This window comes from Psittacula echo, assembly GCF_963264785.1.
Source record: "Psittacula echo genome assembly, chromosome: 2".
Lineage (NCBI taxonomy): Eukaryota > Metazoa > Chordata > Aves > Psittaciformes > Psittacidae > Psittacula > Psittacula echo.
The window spans coordinates 1190427-1210880 of record NC_137737.1 but is presented as its reverse complement, the minus strand read 5'-3'; the positions used below and the strand labels follow the sequence as shown (position 1 = coordinate 1210880).

Here is a 20454-nt window from a genome sequence, read left to right as displayed (position 1 = left end):
AAAGCTGTTTCCGGTGCCACACTGCCGCTCCTCCGCCTGCAGTGCAGTGTTTTCGCCATATGATGGCAGCAGCTACCGTAGCACTGAGGCAATCCTTTGCTCCCCCCCCCGTCTGTACAATAGGCAGTACCATGGTTTGGACGCATGATGGCAGCACCGATCCGCTCCCGGAGCTAGACCGAGGCCCCTCCCATCCCCACCCCCTGCAGTTCCGGGTTTCGGACACATGGTGGCAGCAGCGATCGCTGCCCGGCGTCACTCCGTTCCCCTCCCGCATTACGTGCAGTACCGATGTTCGGAGACATGGTGGCAGCAGCGAGCGCTGCCTGGCTTCACTCTGTGCCCCTCCCGCTTTACGTGCAGTACCGATATTCGGACACATGGTGGCAGCAGCGAGCGCTGCCCGGCGTCACTCCGTGCCCCTCCTGCATTACTTGCAGTACCGATGTTCGGACACATGGTGGCAGCAGCGAGCGCTGCCCGGCGTCACTCTGTGCCCCTCCCGCTTTACGTGCAGTACCGATGTTGGACACATGGTGGCAGCACACGCTCACTTTTCGGTACCGAAGAGGCAACGGGCTGAGAGCAACGGCCGCTCCCAGCCCAGTTTACAGCCTGCGGGGACACCAACTGCTGCCTGGGGACTTGAAGACTGCACTACTGGGGCGGGGGCTAAGTTGCTAAGGGAACTTTTACTGGAGATTCGTTCAGGCTTGTTCACTTTTATCACTTTGTATTTGTTTTGTCGGAATTTATAAGCGCGTTCTTCCCTTTTGCTTTTTATTCTCTTTACACATTTTTATTCATTCACTTTTTCATTCATGTTTTTTTCAGCTGTCTTTGCTTTTTAATCTCTTTCAGTTACTATTTTTTTAGGCGTCCCATACCTAAAAATACATAAGAAATGGGCAAAAACGGGTTAAAAAAGGGGAAAAAAAAATGGTTTAAAACACATTACAAATGGTCAAAAACGGAATAGAAATGGCTTAAAACAGGTAAGAAGTGGGCAAAAATGGCTTAGAAGTAGCCAAAAAAGGCTTCAACTGGCACAGAAATGGGAAAAAATGGTTAAAAATAACCAAAATGCCTTAAAATGAGTTGGAAACGGGCAAAACAGGGGTAGAAGTGGCCAAAAATGGCTCAAAACGGGTTAGAAATGGCCGAAAATGGGTCTGAAGTGGCAACAAATTGGTTTGAAATGGTGATAAATGTTTTAGAAAGAGCCAAAACAGGCTTAAAATGGGTAAGAAATGGGCAACAACTGGTTAGAAGTTGCAAAAAATGGCATAAAATGGGCTAGGTCAAAATTGGGTCAGAAATCGCCAAAACTGGTTTAGAAATTGGAAAAAAGAGGTTTAAAATGGGTTAGAAATAGCCAAAAATGGCATAAAACTGGCAAGAAATGGGGAAAATGGGATAGAAATGGCCATAAATAGCTCCTTTGCTCCTTCCTTCCTTTTTTCCCCTCCTTCCTTGCTTCGCTTCTTCCCCTCCCTCCTCCCTTCTTCCCCTCCCTCCTTCCTTCTTCCTCTCCTTCCCCTCCCCTCCTTCCCTCTGAATGCGAGTGAATACAAGAGCAGAGGTTCTAAGACAATCTCATGGGAGAGAAGGTAAGAATACAACTGAACATGGGGAAGAGAATACAAGGGAAGAGAATCTAAAAGATTATTGGAGAAGAGCATCTGGGGAAGAGAAGATCAGGGAACGGAAGAGAATCTAAGATTAGAGAACTGAAGAGCATCCAGGAAGAGAATATAGGGGGAGAGAACAGCATTGAATAGAGGAGAATCTAAGATTAGAGAACTGAAGAGCATCCAGGAAGAGAATATAGGGGGAGAGAACAGCATTGAATAGAAGAGAATCTAAGATTAGAAGAGTACAGAAGAGAACCTAAAAGAAGCCAAGAGAAAAACCTGAAGAGCATACAGGAAAAGGGAAATCAAGAGAATCTAAGAAAAGGAAATGGAAGAGACTATAAAAGTATATAAGGAAATAGAAGAGAAGGGAATCTAAGAGAAGAATATGGAAGCAAATACAGAAAAGAGACAGGAAGAAGTGAAAAATAAGAAAATGTAGGAGAAGGGAAGAGACTACGAAAAAGGAAAATAAAAGGGGGAAGAGACTCTAGGAGAGCATAAGAGAAGGGAAAAGAATGTAAGAGAAAGGAATATATGAGAATGTAAGAGAATGTAAGATAAGGGAAGAGAATGTAAGAGAAGAGAATTCAAAAGAAAAGAGGTCATCTAAGAGAAGAGAATAGAGAACAGAAGGGAAGAGACTAGAAGAGACTAAGAGAATAGAGGACACCAGAAGAGAGTACGGGAGAATGGAATAGAAGAAAATGCAAAAGGACAGAGGAGAAGGGAGTATAAGAGAACAGAGATTAGAAAAGACTAAGAGAATATGAAAGAATCTAAGAAAACAGAACCGGAAGGGAAGAGACTGTAAGAAAATGGAAGAGACTAAGAGAACATAGGAGAATAGAAAGGAGTACAAGAGACAGGAAGGGAAGAGAGAAAGACGGGAAGGGAAGGGACCAGAAGAGAATGTTAAGAGAAGACAAAACAAGAATGTGCTCCTGGCCTGATAACATCTTTATTTTCTCAGGACAACTATTTAATTGCATTAAAAGCAGGAATCTTTAAATATATATGGTCTTGTCTGTCACGGAGCTTCAAACCTTTGCAGCAGTCAGCAAGCTGTGAGAGGCAGCTGCACCAAGGGAATCCTTTCTCTGAGGCAAGCAGCTGAGCAGTGATCTGTTAGAGCCACCCGTCAATGCTCGCTGTGCAGGGACACTAATGCCATGAACGCGATAAGCTTTGGCAGGAGCCACCCAACAGGAGGGGGTGCTGCTGTGTGCACGGAAGGCAGAGGCAAATCCCCAAAGCGCTTGCTGGGGGTGCACTAAGTAGCAATTACAGGAGTTTGCCATTCCCATCCCCAGCGGCCTTACCTCTTCCTCCCATGCCACTTTGCCACGCTTCAGGGCAGCACCCGAGGACCTTGCCCCTGTACGGCTGGGTTCATCGGCACACTGCGTGCTGGGCAGCAGGCATCACGCGCAGGGCTCTGGGATCACCAGGGTGCGGCAAACGCAGCAGTAGAGAGGGGTCCCTTGGAAATGTGCTGTCTGCCTGCAGGCACCGCTCTGTTATGGTATCTTCTTGAAATCGGGGGCTAAACACGCATCTCTGTCCCTGCGAGAGGTGCCCGGGGCTGCCGGGAAAGCCAATCTGTGGCACAGGCTCTGTGTGTTCTGGTCTGTAAGCCCCCCAGCAGCTACGGTACAGTGGAAGTCTTGTCACTGAACAATGTTGAGCAGATAATACCCTTCAGTGAACTAGAAACCCGCACTAATGCTGCATGCCTGGCAGGCTAGGAAAGGTAGAAACATTTGGGCTTACGCCCATGGAAGCTGTGGCTCGTCCTGCTGTGGTTCAAGTGTCATTGCTCTTATAGGTAAATGGAAAAGCAGCCTCGGGCCTCCTGCTGGGCTCAGGGCTCCATCGGCGGCACCAGAGGAGCTTTGCTTTCAAGAGGTGACACTTGCTATGCTGAGAAGTGACCAGTTCCGATCGGTTGAAAGAAAAGTGAATTTCCCCAGAGCTGGGTGTTGCTCGCATCGGTACTGGTACTTGGGGTAGCAAACAGTGAATGTGAACCACATGCTGAGCAGACCTCAGCATTTCCAATTAGCCAGTTTCCCCTCCCTGGCTGCATTAAAGTATGTTCCCCCAGATGACTTTAACCTCATGTCAGCAAAGCACTTCAGCTCAAGGTACCAAAGACAAGCTTCAGCAAGGGCACAATCCCACCAGACACACCAAAGAGCGTGAGGACGAGAAGCCCTTCCATAAGGAAGAAGGATAATTGTGGCTTTGGGGGTTTAAAGAGACCCTCAGCAGCTGTAGGGAAACGCCTGCAGTCACTGGGGTTCTAATCCTAGGATCACAGAACGGTTTTGGTTGGAAGGAACCTTTAAAGGTCATCCAGTCCAACCTCCCCTGCAATGAGCAGGGACATCCTCGACTAGATCGGGGTGCTCAGAACCACATCCAGCCTGGCCCTGAAAGTCTCCAGGGACGGTGCATCCACCACCTCTCGGGGCAACCTGTGTCAGTGCTTTACCACCCTCACTACAGAAAAATACCGGGGCTGACCTGCACTTCCTGGTCCTCCCTCCCTCCAGCCCTTGCCTGCTCCTCAGCAGTGCAGCTCCTCTGCTGCAGAGCTGGGATCCCTCTCAGGAAAATCAACTCTTAGCTCTGAAACTGCCCCCCGAGTCTCTGCCCACACAAGCAGATCAGGATGGCAAAGCTTTGTCCATCTGTGTACATCACCTAGACAGAAGCCATCATAAACAAGGACAACACGCTGCGAGCACTGCGGTGCACTCCCAGGGGCTTGGGAAGACTGCACGGGTACTAATTCAACAAAGACAATACCAAGAGCGGTAAACTCTGCTGGTAGTACCCAAATGTCAAGAGGAAACCGGGGACCTGCATTGTTACAACATCCAACAGGACGGTTAGAAACATAGTGGTCATTCCCCAAAGAGCTGCTGCAAAACAGCCTGCAAGCCAATCAATTGCTCTTCAGGCAAAAAGCAATGCAACGATCTCAAATCAGGAAAGCAAATCAAGCTGAGAATTCCTGTGACAATGTTTTCCATTACATGAATGTAATTGACTGGAAGGGAAAAAACTTCTTGAATTAAGCAAGTAAACAAGTTGAACAAAATCATTTCTTCCTCGTTCAAGCAGAGGAGGTGGTTTTGCTCTCATTTACTGGCCCCAGGTACTTCTATATGAGGATCTAGATCTGTCCAGCTGTTAAAGTGTCACTCTGCATTTATGGCAATGTAAGAGGAAACAAAGTCCTGCATCCAGATCTTGGGCCCCAACTCAAGAGGGATGTGGAGCTGCTCAAGTGAGCCAGAGGAAACCATGGCCATGCTGCGAGGGCTGGAGCAGCTCTGCTCTGGAGCCAGGCTGAGAGAGCTGGGCTGGGGCAGCCTGGAGAAGAGAAGGCTCCTGAAGGGGAGACCTGAGAGCAGCTCCAGTGCCTAAAGGGGCTGCAGGAAACCTGGAAAGGGGCTTTGGACAAGGGCCTGAAGGGACAGGCCAAGGGGGAATGGCTTTAACCTGCCAGAGGGGAGACTGAGATGAGCTCTCAGGCAGAAGCTCTTCCCTGTGAGGGTGCTGAGGCGCTGGCACAGGGTGCCCAGACAAGCTGTGGCTGCCCCATCCCTGGCAGTGTTCAAGGTGGACACAGGGGCTTGGAGCAACCTGCTCTAGCGTGAGGTGTCCCTGCCCGCCCGTGGCAGGGGTTGGAACTGGATGAGCTTCAAGGTCCCTTCCAACATGAACCATTCCATGATTCTACAAAATGCAGAAATGGGGAGGACAACTACAGGCAAATTACAGACCAATTGGTGAAAGCAGAGGGCAGATGGATTTCCTCTCTTGGCAAGGTCAGAGGAGCACGTGCTACCATCACCAGACATACCTCCACTCTCCGCTGGTGCTTCCCATTAGCAGAAACCTTTCTTTTCCTTTTGGTCTTGCAGCTGAAAGAAAGAGGTTAAAAAAATCTTCTGGAGCTCTTGAAAGGGTCTGTGCTGGCACACACGATGTCCACACGAGCGCACGCTGCTCTGAAACAAAAGGGTTTATATTTACCGAAGAACAAAAAGTGGGGTTTTCTTCAGCTCAGGAAACCTCTGACGTGAGTCCGCAGCAACCACACCGATGAGGCTGACAGGCTGGTGTGCAGCCTAAAAAGCACGCCCGATCGGTGTGCAGGTCGTGCGTAAAACTCGTTCAAAACAGACACCCTCCTATATGGCATCATACAAGCAGGGTACTGCGGCAGCTGTCCCCGTAAGAAACGGCTTGTTTCACAAACCTATCTATCCTTACGTCACCTTTACGTTCCTCCTCCTTGTGCGTAACGAACATAAATTGGTAAGAAGCTTTGATTTTGGAATTTTAAGAAAGCTGAAGACACCCAAAGGATTGCACAGCAAAGGGACATTTCAAATGGGTAATGCAGGAAAGAGACGTTCATGGTTGAGCGGTGGGAAGGCAAAAACCCAAACCAAGGTTAAGAGTGTTTTTATCTCGCTGCCATGGAAAAGGTGGCACCTTCAAAGGTCACCCAGGCTGTCTCATGAAATTTTGTAGCATCCCGTGTAGCTGTTCCCCCTGTTTCACACCACAACCAAAACCGCAGACAGAGGCAACGGGCACGAAACGAAACACAGGACAGGAAAGTCCATTTAAACATTAAGAGAAAATGTTTACCCGCAAGGTGATCACTGGAACAGGCTGCCCAAAGGACTTGTAGAGATCTCCTTGGAGATGTTCAAAACCAGAGGGCACGAGGCACCAGAGTCTGAGCAAGGGGTGGGAGTAAACATCAAGAAGTCCCTTCCAACCTCAGCCACTCGGTGAACAAGGCAGGATGATGGCCTTGGGCTGTCAGTCAGAAGTCCCTCACAGCATCAGCCTCTGTTTGGGAAACACAGTCGCACCTACCACAGGCAAACAGCTCCCACAGCTTTTCTCTGGGGCTCTCCTCACGCGTCTCTTCTGGCCTTAAACGCCTACAGTGACCCTCCCATCCCTCTTCCGTGCTGGACCCAAACAGCTACTGCAGTGTTCCACATAAACACGCTTCCCTGCCCTCCTCCACCGCAGCACCTCACAACTGCCAGACGGCATCTGAGGGGCTTATCAGCGTGTGGTGCAGAGACACTGGATGCAGTCCCACCTTACTCACTGATTACACCCGTAACAACGGTTAGAGCATGGCTGGGTAAGGAAAGAGCAACGGATGTCACCCGCCCGCACTTGTCCCACAAGTATGGTACCTCACGCTGTCCCACACGACAGCTAGACTGGAGAGGCACGGCTCTGACAGACGGACCACTCGTTGGACAAGGAAGGGGCTGGTTGGTCCCACTCGGGTCCTCTCCTCCGCACGGCCTTCCTGGCCAGCTGGGCTGCAGCACTTCCTCTGCCCGATGCCACTGGGTGCCTCCTGGGACAGGGACACCTGGGACCTGTCTGCATCCTGCTCTCTTTCACTCACCACACCACTGCCTGCATGCTCTCACCACTGAGCTCCAGCCAGCAGCTTCTCTCCAATCACAGCTCACAAAGCCAGGAGAACACCCATCCTCCTGTTTTATGAGCAGTCAACTGCCAGTAGCATCACTGCAATCAAGTGTTTCAGCTGGACAGGTACTAGGAGTGAACAGGCGGTGAGACAATTCCCCACCAGCTGTGTTGCACGCTGATCATCAACACCGATTATATAGCCCACCCCTGAGCCCTTCAGGGCCTAGAGCTCTCTCTTATCCCCTCTATTTCTGTCAATGCAGGGTACAAGAAGCGAGGCCTCCTGCCACCCGTGTGAGATACCAAGGCCTCGGTTCACTTGCCAGCCTGAAGCCTCTGCTCAAACGGGAGCGCAGGCTGCAGCCCTGCCACTGGCCCCATTGTGGCCATCTCCAGCTCCATCCCTGCCCCGGGCACCCAACCCATCTTAAGAGGCCACTTCGGTCCAGCAGCCTCCGTCTCAGCAGGGTTGGGGAGACTTTCTTCAGCCTAGAGAGAGGCTACACTCTGTGCCAAGGTGCTTGGGGCGCCCACCTCCCTGCCCAGAGCTCTGCAAGCACAACTCAATCCAGCAGTCAGCGGGAGGGCCCTGCACGGGATGGTCTAATCCCAGGTATCACATCTTCCAGCTTGCTTAGCTGAGGTTTCAGCACAGCTGCTGAGCACCACTGCTAGCCACCAAACACACCGGTTTAGGAAGTGCTGAGGGATGAGATGCTAGACCTCAGTGGAAAGTTCTGCCACCATTTATTTAGCCAGCAGATCGACACTGAAGACCAAACGGGGATAAAATCTCCTACACAGGAGGAGGAGGTGCCAGAGAAACCCTTAAGTACCAGCGAGCTGTTGGTGCTGGGCACCAGCCCTGTACATGTAGCCTGTGCCCATCCTGCAGCCCCACAGGCTGGCCCTGCTCCTCCTGGCCAGGATGCACGGCTGCACAGCCCCCACATGTCCTGCCTCTGCTGACACCCGCTGCTCATTCTGTGGACCTAAACCTACGGCTAATACCACTTGGGGTTCACTCTCTCTTGCTCTCTGTGCACTGCTGCTCAGGGTCCTGCTGGGGCTGCAGGGAGGCAGAGGAGCATCAGGTACCTGGCTTCTGCGTGGCAGCACAGTCCCTGCGAGGCAGACATCCATGCGGCAGGTCATCATCTCTTTCAGTTTCTGTCCTTACTCCAGGGTATTCTCTGAGCACTTTACCTGGAAGATCACAGCACATTATTTCCTAACAGGAGCTGCGAACCAGAAGCTAAATCCATTCTAACATGGGAAACAAGTGACTCAAAAAACTTCCCTTTTTCGACCGAATGAACCCTTGCATTCACTCCCAGGGTCTTTTGAAGCAGTTCCGTGGTTAGGGTGATGACATTACTGCTTTCAAGGGCTGCAGTGACAGATGAGCCCGAAAGAACACAAGTTTCAAGAAAAGAAAAGAACAAAGTGCTGTGCCTTAGGTCACTGTATTTGAGAGCTGTGAACAACAGCAGCAAGGTCAGAGCAGGCACTTTCCAGATTTCTTCGTGCTGTTTGGAAACAGAGAGGAAAAGCCTCTCACCTAAGTGCTGTGCCCCTCACCTACAGCTCTCCTGCCCCAGAGGCAGTGTGTCTGCTCACTCCTGGCTGTGCTTCCCTCCCAGGTCAGCTCGCTGCCGAGGCCCTGGCCAGCGGTGCCCATGGTTACATTAACAGCCCTGGGAAGTACTGCCCTGCCCAAGTCTCGTCTCATCTCTGTGCAGCACACGTATTACATCTTTGCTGACAGCTACCCATCCCTTCGAGAGGGAAAACCAGGGCTGTTGCCACAGATGTGGCAGGTCTGAAGGCAGCTGATGCAGAAAATGCCATGCCCTTACCATGCTTCCCACCCCGTTTCCTTCTTCTTCTCCCTCTGCTCAGTTCAGGTCCCTTCCCTCACTCACCACAGCTCCTGTGCTGTCCTTAATCGTTTCATCCGCCACAGTCACCCTTCACCCCTCCGGTACCTGCTCACTTCTGAGCTCCCCACACAAGGAAGGAAGAGGATTTTACATGTAAGGGGTCTGGTGCATCCGCTTTTTCATGGCATCCTGCTGGGAAAACCACTGGATGTTTGCCACCACGGTGCTACTGTGGCACCCACGGTGCCTTCAGCCTCTGCCTTGCTTCTCTTCCTCCAGGCTCTCTTAAGGATCTGCAAGAAGCCTGATACCTGGTGAGCTGCTGGAGGAAACAAACCCACCCTGGCCTTCCACGGAGGGGGACGGCTACTGCCCAGGTCTCCCCAGTCTATGACGGGGGGAAAGCAGGACGTACGCCACAGTGCTGCTGACCTTGTCCACTGAGCCCCAGACTGCTCCTGGGCCTCCAGCAGCAGCAAGATGCTGTTTTACAGCCATCTCCATCCTTTTCTCACAGCTGCACGTTGCTGCCTAGCTCCTCTGATGCTGCAGCCACTTTATCTACCCCACCCTAAAGCATTTCCAGCAGCCGCAGGATATGCTAGCTTATCAAACTGCACCTCTGTAAAGACATTTTGTGCTCAGCCATACCCCATCTGTGCTACATGGCCTGCTTTAAAACTCCCTGCTCATTTCCTCCCTCCTCCCACCAGTCTCTGATCTGCCTGGAGCGCTTCTGAGCCCCGATGCTGGGAACTGCATTTGGGCCACATCTCCAGCCCCAAGGGTGGTGCCAGCCACAGCCCTTTCATGCAGCAGAGCACCACCAGCCCGGTTTGCCTGCCTTGTACTTGAGCACAGAGGCTGCCGCTGGCATTGCAGACCAAGGCTGACGAAAGCAATCTGGGCATCGGCCACGCCAGCAAAGACATCTGCCTGACGCACCTAATGAGCATAACAATGTGGCAGCTTCAGCCTTTGATGTAAGCTATTTCCCTACTGCTACTTACTGTAGTTCAGAGAGGTTTTCCTCAGGTGACAGCCAACGGCTTCCTTCCAGGGTGCAGGCAGCGAGCAGCAAGCCTCTGTTGGGAAACCCAGAGCTGAGCACACAAGAACTGAAGTGAGCTCTCTGCAGGAGTCACGTTAGTGCCTGTCAGTGCCTAAGACACTTACATAGCCCCCAGCAACTGAGTTATTTGGGTCTTTATCGGTCAGTGAAGTCTGATTTTGCAGCAAGTGCTCTCACCAGCTGACCACAAGGAGGTTTCAGTTGCTTGCAGAGGCAAATAACTGCTTAACCAGGCCTGTTCAGTCATGGTGCTCCTTCCTAAATCTCGGAAAGCTGTAGGGTGTCACCATCAGTCTCCTGTAGGAATGGCAAAAAAACAGACTTCAGATTCAAAGGTTAAATTCCTTCCAAAGTGCATTTAGATGCAAGCAGAAATTCAGTGACGTATACACAGAATCACCAGTTCAGAGAACTGTTCCTTCTGCAGGCCACACACAGCCACTGTGCGCAGGATGGGGTCCGAGAAAAGCTGGTTTTTATCAGCCCGTGAACTCACACTCTTCACATAACCAATTCCTTGCAGAACAGCCTGCAGCCAGTGTGACGCAGGCTCAGTAGCTACTACATACATCTGACGGACCTCGCAGGGTGGCAGAATGCCTGCCCTGAGCAGGAGCCATCTCATGCAGCCCTTAATGGCAAGTTCCTTGTTTTGCACTGGTGGTCCCTCTTTCAGGTGCGTCTGTCTGCTTTACATCCACAGAATCGAACTCTCTCCTGGAATGCATGGGCTTAAAATCACGTTAATGCTTGCACCCCCCACTGCCCTCACAAGGAGTGGACAGCTACATGCCTCACTCACTCACTTAGGGTTTCAAGCATGCCTTTGGGATGCAGGAACTCAGATGCATCTCTCTTCCTCAGCTCTGAGCAGGAGCTCCAGGTTCGCAAGGCAGCCCAAAGGCTCAGAAACCTACTCAGAGCAGAGCACGAGCATGGCCACCAAGTGAGATCTGCTATGCCCCTCCAGGCCTTCACACCACTCCTCTTGTCTCCCAAGCCAGCAGACCTGGTAGAAGAGCTTTTGCTCCTGGGTTGCGCTGGGCTTTAGGTTAGGTTGCTGCAATCCCTGCCGAGCTCATAACCAAGCTAAGGGTAATCTTACCTCATTTGCACAGCCTGGCTTAAGGAATCCCATTGTCACGGGATGCCCTCACTGTCTATAGGGGTTCTTCTCACTGCTATTCCACCCCTCCATTCAAGATGCCACTATTTAATCAAGACTGTCTGCCGTGTCCTATTGCAAGTGTACTTGGAGATATTTACACCTAAACTGAGTAAATATAAACAAAGCTTGACACAGGCTGCATCCCAGTTAGAGGCTGACTGAGAAGGCCAGCTTCGGAGACTCAAATTCACATTTGTGATGGGCAAAGTAAGTAGTTACTTAAATACCTTGTTTTCTATGGCATATGCATCTATCAGGAGGTCGGAGGAAAGTCTTACCATGTCTTTTCCTATTTCAGGTCTCCTAACACCACACAACTTCTGCACAACAGGACAAGGAATGTGTCCAGCAACTGCAGTATCACAAGTCTGGAGCTTTACCACCATGTCCGTCTCTTTGAACTTGCTCTGTGTAACATCATTTTCTTTTTTGGAGCTCCATGTAATGCCCTTGCCCTCTGGGTGTTCTTCTGCAAGATAAAGAAGTGGACAGAAACAAGGGTGTATGTAATCACCTTAGTCTTTGCAGACTGCTTTGTCATCTGCACCTTGCCTTTCATGGCTTATTTGCTCTGGAATAAGTCAGCCCGAGATGAACTCGGCCAGTTTACAGAGACAACGTATTTCATCACCATGTTAGTGAGTATCTACGTAATTACATTTATCTCCATTGACCGATACATTGCCATAAAACACCACTTGAAAGCCAGGGCCTTCAGGTCTCCACCAAAGGCAGCCCTTCTCTGTGGGTTTCTGAGATAATCCGTGCCATTGCACAGATCTGGCAGAGCCAATCCACCCTCTGCTTCCAGAAGGGTACCGCCGTGCCTGCTGCTCTGAGCCTGCTCTCCATGTGCTTCATTTTTATTCTTCCGTTAGCAACCTTGACTTTTTGCTCCACAGAAGCGATCGGGAGCCTCAAAAGATGCCTGAACACCAATTCACCAGAGGAGACATCAATCCAGAAAGCTGCTCACATTATTTGTGCAAATCTGATTGTATTTCTAGTATGTTTTCTGCCAGCCTTCTTTGGGTTACTTGCCAGGTTCGTAATGGAGAGCGTTGAAGCTACCTGTTTCACGCTCCACGTTATGAAGAACATCTCCTCCATGACAAGCTGTGGTGCCACATCTATCTGCTGCCTGGATAGTGTCTGCTACTACTTTGTGACCAAGCAGTTCCATGAAGCCCTTCTACCGCCCAAAACCAGCAGTGAAAAAGCAGATCAAATCCACCTCTTGCAGACACACACTTGCTAATGGAAAGCACGGGGTGGAAGCAGGGAGGCAAGAGGGATGAAAAACAGCAAACCCTTCCCCCCCAAAAAAAAAAAACATCTCTGCAACATCAGGATAAGACACATCCTCAGTGTTATTGGGATAACTGTTGCTCTTTCTCTCTGGAGAGATCACAGAGTCATAGAATAGTTTGGGTTGGAAAGGACCTTCAAAGCTCCTCTAGCCCACCATCCCAGCCAGCAGATCAAGTCACGACACAAACAAGGTGTTGCTCAGTGTAGGTGTTAAGAGCCACCACTGCTGCTGAAGTTTGAGCCAAAGGAAATGGGACCTTCTCCAGTACTTGCAATCATCGTAGGTACAGGCGTACCTGCTAAAAAGGGGCAACCCTCTCCAAAAGGCCTGGTATTAACGTGAATTTTGTCCTTCTGTCCCCAGTGACTTGACTCCAGCTTTGACTATGGTCTTAGATCACTGGATCACAGCTTCAAGAGGGAGAGCCATGTTGGATTGAGAGTAGATGCTAAGGCCACTGTCTCCACCATGCACTTATTTGTACATAACATGCAACTAAACAAAGGAAACTGAGCACCCATACAGCAATACACAAATCCACTTCAGGTACTGCTATATAGATGGTCACTTAAAACCAAGAAAAAACCCATGTACTACAACGCCAAACCGAATACATCTGTGCTGCTCACACCAAACCATACACTGGCAGTTTCCTGACTGTCCCAGGAGATGACAGTCCTGTTTGGAAACATCCTGAAGGCCTAAGCACCCTTTGATTTGCCTATCCCACAGTGCCCTTAGTCATCCTCCTTGTAGCATGTGTGGGTAAATGCCTTCCCAAACCTTCGCTCGCGAAGCCAAGCCATCAATCAATCAATCAATATAATTTCAAAGCTTGCAGCTATTACCAGGACACAGCTATTGCTGTGCATGGAGGAAAGACACTGGCCTGAGACTATTGCCCCATTCCTGCCCTTTAACACTCCTATCAGCTTGTGCCAACACCCTGGCGGTTTGTGAGACTAAAATCATTGTGGGTATAAATAAAGCCGTTACTGCATGGAAAAACAGAGCCCCGCAAAGCATTCTAGACCCCAGAAGAGAACTTTTTCCTTGTGCCTATCAGGTATAAATCTGTCAAGATCTGATCTTCCTCCCTGGATCCCGGACCACGCACCAACGTCAATGGCTGGCTTTCCAACTGCAAATCTCCTCCGTAATACCTGCGCTTGCTGACTACGCACCGGGTATCCTCCAGCCCCACAGGGAAGTGACAACAGAGCAGCTCAAAACAGTTAAGCCACAAATGGAAATCCTGGGGCACTAGAAGGAAGTGCCCCATCCAGTCAGCACGGGAAACATTACAGAGTTGTTGAAATGCATGCGATAGCTGTATCTCCTTTGGCTCCACGGTCCCTGACTCTGAGTGTCTTCCGACTTGTAAATACCTAAAATATTCTTCCAGGGAATGCAAATCCATATTCTGCTCCTTTAAACCTACAGACAACTAACTTTCTTGGTGACACCTTACAAACGGCTCCCTAAAAGTGTCCTGTCACCTTCTAGTGTCTGCAGGCCACACGCCAAAACCACTGTCTAGGCACCAGCCAAACAACATATGAAACAATCATCCCCATCACAGAAAACACCCCTCATCCCAACAGCAGATCTAACTGCTTTGTGTCAACACCTCGGCACAGGACCCAGCACGAGGGAAGCTCCGCAGAAAAACGGATGAAACCCTTCGGGTCGTTCAGTTGATCATTTACGTCCCAGTTTGCTTTGACGCGTTATTTAATGCTCTGACATTAATGGTCTTTCACTGCAAGCACAGCGCACGTGACCAACTTCATCACAGCACACGCTGCTCGCTCCTCCTCCTGTCTTTTAAAGTCTCTTTTCAAAGAGAGCAAAAGAAACCAGACACAAATTGTGCCTGAACTTAAAAACCATCCATTGCTTAAGGAGGTGCGTGAGTGCTGTCACCCTTGTAGCTGTCAGCAAATACACTGCTATTAACTATCCTTGGAGAGCAAGGGGCTTAGGGTCCCCGTTAGCCCATTCTCCGTTACGGTGTGCTGTCAATGCTCGTGACAGGCATCACTTACGTGTGCAGGCAAGAGGTGTTCAGCAAGGAAGACGTCTTCTGCTTTCAGAAATAGCGCACACGGCCTTCAGAAACGCTCTTTCCTGTAGGATCCCCTTCTGGGCTTCTGCATCTCACCGGTTACAACGAATGCCTGTTCCAAACAGATCATCATGAAAACGTTCGCTACTTTGAAGAGAGATGAAGGTTGAGCCATATCAACCTGTTCTCCTACTGTTAACCCAGAAAGCAAACTACTTACTTCTTCTGCAACCCCTGTCACTGTTCACCGTTTCTGCCTGTTGACATGGGGCACCTTGTCCAATCCCCAGGGAGCTCCAATGAAGTTGTCTCCTCTGAAATACAAAACAGCAACGCGTTTGTGACTGTGGCCTCCTCGACAGGCCTCGTAGGATGGCAAATAAAAACTGCTGTTGAGATACCATTTGCTACTGGTTTATAGCCACAGCATTTCAGAGCAATTTCTTCTTCCCCAAGCGCAGACTTTTCCAATCCAGGAAGGATCACAGACAAGGCACTCTATCAAATAAACTAAACAGCTTCCATGGTTTCAGCCCAGCCAGCAGCTAAGCACCACACAGCCGCCCGTTTACTCCCTGGCGATGCCCAAACCGCTGCAAACGTGCTAGAACATTTGTAGTTGGCATTCCTACACGTAGCCAAGCTTGCTGCATACAGAGCTGTATGGAGTGAGCGTTTGTCTCTTGCAGGAAGCAAACTGAGGCCTCCCACTGCTCGTGTTCTACATTAAAAACATTAAGTGTTTCTTTTTCTCCTTGTAAAATAGAAATTTCCTGACTTCACAACCCCAGTCATCACGAAGGAATGGTTTTTGTGGTTTGCACTGACTGCTAGGAAAAAAAAAAGGGAAGCATTTTTAGCGAGTGGGAATAAAGCTATTTCACAGGATTATAGCTATAAATAAACATTCATTCAGTAAATGGAACAGCACCTTTGCCACAACAAACCACGGAACCTGGCCCACAACAAACCAGCAGCCATCACACAGCACTGCAATAGCAAACCATGAGGACAGCGACGCTCCGATCCACACATCTTTCTGATTTCCCTGCACACTAGCCTCGCTCACAACAGGAGGGAGCAGCAGCCACAGTCCATCAGAGCTCCAACAAGCAGGGCTGGACCACTGCATTCTCCCGACCTTTCTGTCCCTCGAAAGGAAAAGATGCTGGCAGCGGCTTAAACTTTAAATGAGAAAATTGAGGCTGCAGTAAATCTTAGGCTGTGGGGAGCAGGGGGGACACAAATAAGATGCAAAACTAACATGCGAGGAAAGCAATCCAGAGTCTTGCTTCTATGTGAGCAGCCATCAGATTCAGCAGTTTTGGCCCTTCTAAGCAGGAAAGGCAGGGGCTGCCATGAGGCGTTATTTCACGGTGTTGATGCTGTGGGAGCATGGAGAGGGCTATAGTACAGAGAGCCCTGCAAGGCAGACAAGGCCAAGATCTTCCCCGACAGAAAAAGGAGGCAGGAAGCCCATCCAACCTGTCTATCAGCAAACCGTACCAGGAGCACAGGAAAACCTCACGAGAAGGCCTTTCTCCGACTGAGAAACAACCTCAAGCAGGACATCAGGCAGAGCTTACGAGGGAAGGGAACATGACTCTACAAAACACAGTCAAGTCTTAGAGATCAAGAAGTACAAAGATCAAACAGGTCTCAGCAAATTCTTCCCTTAGACATGAAAAGCTACCTACAAATTACAAGCAAAGAAGTGAGATCACCTAGTACTGCCACTGTTAAAACCAGCAAACTTGTCCAGCTATGCCCTGAGAACCACCCTATTGCTTTGTCACAGCTTTCAGTAAGGACGAAGAACCCAAAAAGTCCAGAAGTTTAAAGGAATCGGCACATGAAATCTCACACCAGCAACAAGGCTTTTAAATAAGCCAGACAAAATAGGGTCAGGGGGCAAAGACCACCAAACAGAGCCCCTGCTCTTCGCACGGGTGCTGGTTCCCAGTAGTGCCCCCACACTACCCTGATGGAGAGCTGCCAGCAAGGACGTGAGAAAACAGCACACGTCACCTGCACCGCGCCACACGGTGACAGCGCTCACAGGGCTGAGACAGGCTCAGAACTGCTGGGGCAGGGGAAAACACCAAGGGAGCATCACTGGTCCAAGGCGGAGGTGACAAAACCTGCAACTGGATGGAAGAAAGGAGCCATAAGGAGCCGAGGTGGAGAAAAGAGAAGCGTGAGGATCCTGACCCAGTGGTGTCCAGGAACCAGACAGAGACCCAAGAGCCACATCAGGAGACGCGCAAGGTCTCTGCAGGTAACGCTTCATCGTAGCTTTGCCTACCGGTAGCTGCTGTTGAGCTGCTCTGACATATCCTGGTGAACCCCATGATCACAACCAGCTCTTTTGCGCCTGGTAACATGATTTGTCCCTCCCTTGAAGCCTCCCCAGGCTCACGGGAGACACAGCTGCTCTTGCCTGGTGACCGCAGCACCAAGCTGCGGATGGGAAGCATCATACCAAAGAGATGTTAGGAGTTGAGCTCCCGTCAGGCTTGATTTTGCCTGCTCATGCTTAATACTGCTAGGGATTGCCTTGTTACAGACAATAGGAACGTGTGGACAACATCTGAGGATGACGCAAAGTGAAGCGCTTTCTCTGCGCTGGTGAAACTATCACGACCCAGGAGCTGGGTGACTTTGAAAACTACAGTACTGACAAGGACCATGACATGAAAACGACAGTGGCTGGGGATCAACGAGCTGGGCGTACTAAGTCACTCACTAATTTCCAAGCTTCCACCAACAAGCAGCCTAAGAAAGGCAACAATCAGTCCCTGCAAACGCAAGAGAAGCATTTAAACCAAGCTCTATACTGAGTATGCTCTAATAACAAGGCATTAATCTCAAAGGCTGGTTTGTAATGCACAGACAGACAATGCAGAAACACTTCTGAAGCTGCTTTAAGACAACCTGGAAAGTGGGAAGGGCAAATGCGCTTGCCCAAGACGGCAGTTCAGGGTACTGCAACCACAGAGCAGTCACAACGTCGGCAGGTACAGGGGCACAGTGCCACGTGTTCTCAGCATTGCTGGTGGAACGGAAATATGGAACAGGAGAGAATTACTGTGAGTCAGACTGAAAACCTGTTCTAACAATCACAGAACTGTCTGGAAACCACAGCACTCACCGCTCTGTGAACGGGACTGTGGGCCCATTCAGGTGGCAGTCCCCACACCGACTCCAGCAGGAGCAGTGGTCTACAAGGCAGAGAGAAGACCTCAGGATGCTTTAAACCCCCCAACAGCTCCCCTCCAAGAAATGCGCACAGCCTCTTGGCCAAGGAAGGTCAATGGGCATTGCCCAGCGGGGTATCAGGCACTGGAAAGGAATTGAAACAAAAACCCCCAGACCATTGCCAGAGGAACTTGCAAGGCAGGTGTCCAAAGCGGGGGAAACCAGGAGAGCAGCAGCAGCAACTGAAATCCTCGCTGACAGTCTCAGCAAAGGCTGTGATGAGCTGGGTGGGGTCCCCCAGGGCACAACACAGCAAGGTCTATTGGCAGAGCAAAAGGAGGGCAAGGAGCCCTGCCCCTGCCCCTGCCGCAGACCTCACTCATTTCCTGGAGAGAGAAGTTCGCTCTCCACGAAATCTTTTAGCCCCTTAAAGCTACAGGGAACAGGCTCATTTCCAACCTAACTGCAGGTTTAGATCAGAGCAAAGGAACAGGGAATTCCTCGGCTACTTTCTAAACGGCTATTTCCATCTGCACCCCTTTCCCTACCAATACAGGCACAGGGTGAATTAAGGACCTCCGGGCAACCCCCCCCCCGGGGCTTTACTCCCCCCAGTACCGAGCACCGGGCGCTGGGAAGCTTCCCGCGCCGGGCGGCCAGCGCGCGGGAGACGCCCCTCAGCGCCCCCCCAAGGGACGCGCGGCCGGGCTCGCTCGCCTCCCCGATAACCCCGGACCCCCGCTGGGCTCGGATCTCACCGGCTGCCGCCGCTGCCGGGACCCGGACCCTGCCCGCCGCCATGCTGCTCCCGGCCGCTGCGCAGGCGACACCGAAACGGCGCGCGGAGGGACCGGAGCCGGCGCGCGAACACCGGGCTGCGGCCACGACCACCCCGCGCGCCCGCCCCCCAACCCGGCGCCGCGGCGGCCATTGCTCACCGGGAGCCACCGGCCACCACGTGACACCGGCCACTTCCGGGGGCAGCGGCGGGGACCAAGGCAGCACCACGGCTCATGCGCGGAGCCCGCGCTGCAGTACCCAACTCTGGACACAGGACGGCAGCAGCGAGCGGCGCCCGGCGCCCCCCGGCGTCGTACTGCAGGCAGTGGGGGTCGGCGGGGTGCAACGGCTCCGGGTGCCGCTCGCCGCTGTCGTCATGGGTGGAAATCTCGGTACTGATGGGGGGGGGGGGGCCGCGCTATGGCCCCGGGCACCGCCCGCTGCTCCCATTCTCTGTCGGAAATAAAGCATTGCAGTGGGTGGGGATGGGGCAGGAGCGGTGGGGATTGGGGGAGAGCGGCTGGCGGCCGCTTTCCGGTGCTACCGTGCGTTCAAAACGCGGCACGGCAGGCGCGGAAGCACAAATACGGCGCCGGCAAACGATCGGCGCTGCCATCACGTGGCCAATATCCGGTACGGCACGCGGGGCAGAAAGGCGGCTGCGCTTGCGGCGTTGAACCAATCAGAGCGGCGGCAGGGCCGGGCTACGAGTGATTGACAGGCGCCTCGGCCAATGGCGACAGCAGGGGACACACGGCAAACACAGCGGCAGAGGGGCCGCGCTACGAGTGACTGACAGGGACCGCAGCCAAAGGCCCCTGCAGAAAGCTATTGCCAATCGGGAAGGGAGAGGGGGCACGCTACGAGTGATTGACAAACACCTCAGCCGATGGCTTCAAAAGGGCTGGGAACGGAAAAACAGCTTAAAAACGGCAAAAAAAAGTTGAAAATTGGTTAGAAATGGGCAAAGAGAGGTTAGAAGCAGCCAAAGGCAGCTTGAAACCGGTAACAAATGGGCAAAAATATGAGAAAAATGGCCACAAATTATTTCGAAATAGAAAAACAAGATTTAAATGGGTTACAATTGAGCAAAAAAGGGTCACAAATAGCACAAACCAGTTTGGAAATAGCTAAGAAAAGCTTAAAACAGGCTAGAAATAGCCCAAAGCTGTACAGAAACAGCCAAAAAAGACTTAAAATGGGTTAGAAATGGGGAAAAATGGGTTAGAAATAAGCAAAAACGGCTTAGAGATAGCCAAATAAGGTTTAAAACAGGCAAGAGATGTGCAAAAATGGAATAGAAATGGCCAAACCGGTTTTAGAAATAGCCAAAAAAGACTTACAATGGGTTAGAAATGGGAAAAAATGGGTTAAAACAAGGTAGGAAAAGGGGAAAATGGGTTAGAGATGGCAAGAAATTGGTACAGACCTGGACAAAAATGGTTGAGAAATGGCCAAAATGGCTTAAAAAGAGTTCAAATTGGGCAAAAAAGGCTTAAAAATAGCACAAACCAGTTTAGAAATAGCTAAGAAAAGCTTAAAACAGGCTACAAATAGCCATAAACTGTTCAGAAATAGCCAAAAAAGACTTGCAATGGGTTAGAAACGGGGAAAAATGGGTTAGAAATAGCCAAATGAGGTTTAAAACAGGTAAGAAATGTGCAAGAATGGAATAGAAATGGCCCCAACCAGTTTAGAAATAGCCAAAAAAGACTTACAATGGGTTAGAAATGGGCAAAAATGGGTTAAAACAAGACAGGAAAGAGCAAAAATGGGTTAGAAACGGCAAGAAATTGGTAAGAACTGGACAAAAATAGTTGGGAAATGGCCAAAATGGCTTAAAAAG

At 50.7% G+C, this 20454-nt stretch overlaps 2 protein-coding genes and 1 long non-coding RNA gene across 5 annotated transcripts; 1 reads left to right on the top strand and 2 right to left on the bottom strand.

The window, feature by feature from the left end:
- Positions 1 to 2573: 2573 nt before the first annotated feature.
- On the bottom strand, positions 2574 to 11522 carry LOC308217119. 3 transcript variants are annotated; one of them, XR_013956178.1, is made up of 6 exons: positions 10483 to 11522; positions 10187 to 10379; positions 10021 to 10095; positions 9053 to 9202; positions 6878 to 8333; positions 2574 to 6515 (listed from the first exon to the last, which is right to left on the bottom strand). It is a non-coding gene; the product is annotated as an uncharacterized lncRNA (long non-coding RNA). The 3 variants fall into 3 exon arrangements; XR_013956179.1 differs by having other exon boundaries at positions 10663 to 11522; XR_013956177.1 differs by having other exon boundaries at positions 10187 to 11522.
- Positions 11523 to 11528: 6 nt separating this feature from the next.
- On the top strand, positions 11529 to 14151 carry LOC308217853 (G-protein coupled receptor 35-like; the record flags this gene model as incomplete). The annotated part of the gene is given in 2 exon segments (XM_080611233.1): positions 11529 to 12003; positions 12006 to 14151. Coding segments are annotated over 2 exon segments (978 nt in total), but the record flags the coding sequence as incomplete, so codon positions are not given.
- On the bottom strand, positions 11693 to 18986 carry LOC308217852 (uncharacterized protein; the record flags this gene model as incomplete). Its single annotated transcript, XM_080611232.1, has 7 exons — positions 11693 to 11719; positions 14611 to 14742; positions 14851 to 14944; positions 17565 to 17682; positions 17782 to 17851; positions 18587 to 18761; positions 18867 to 18986. 6 exons carry the CDS (start codon positions 18984 to 18986, stop codon positions 14723 to 14725), a joined length of 597 nt encoding a protein of 198 aa, XP_080467358.1. The 3' UTR covers positions 11693 to 11719; positions 14611 to 14722.
- Positions 18987 to 20454: the final 1468 nt, after the last annotated feature.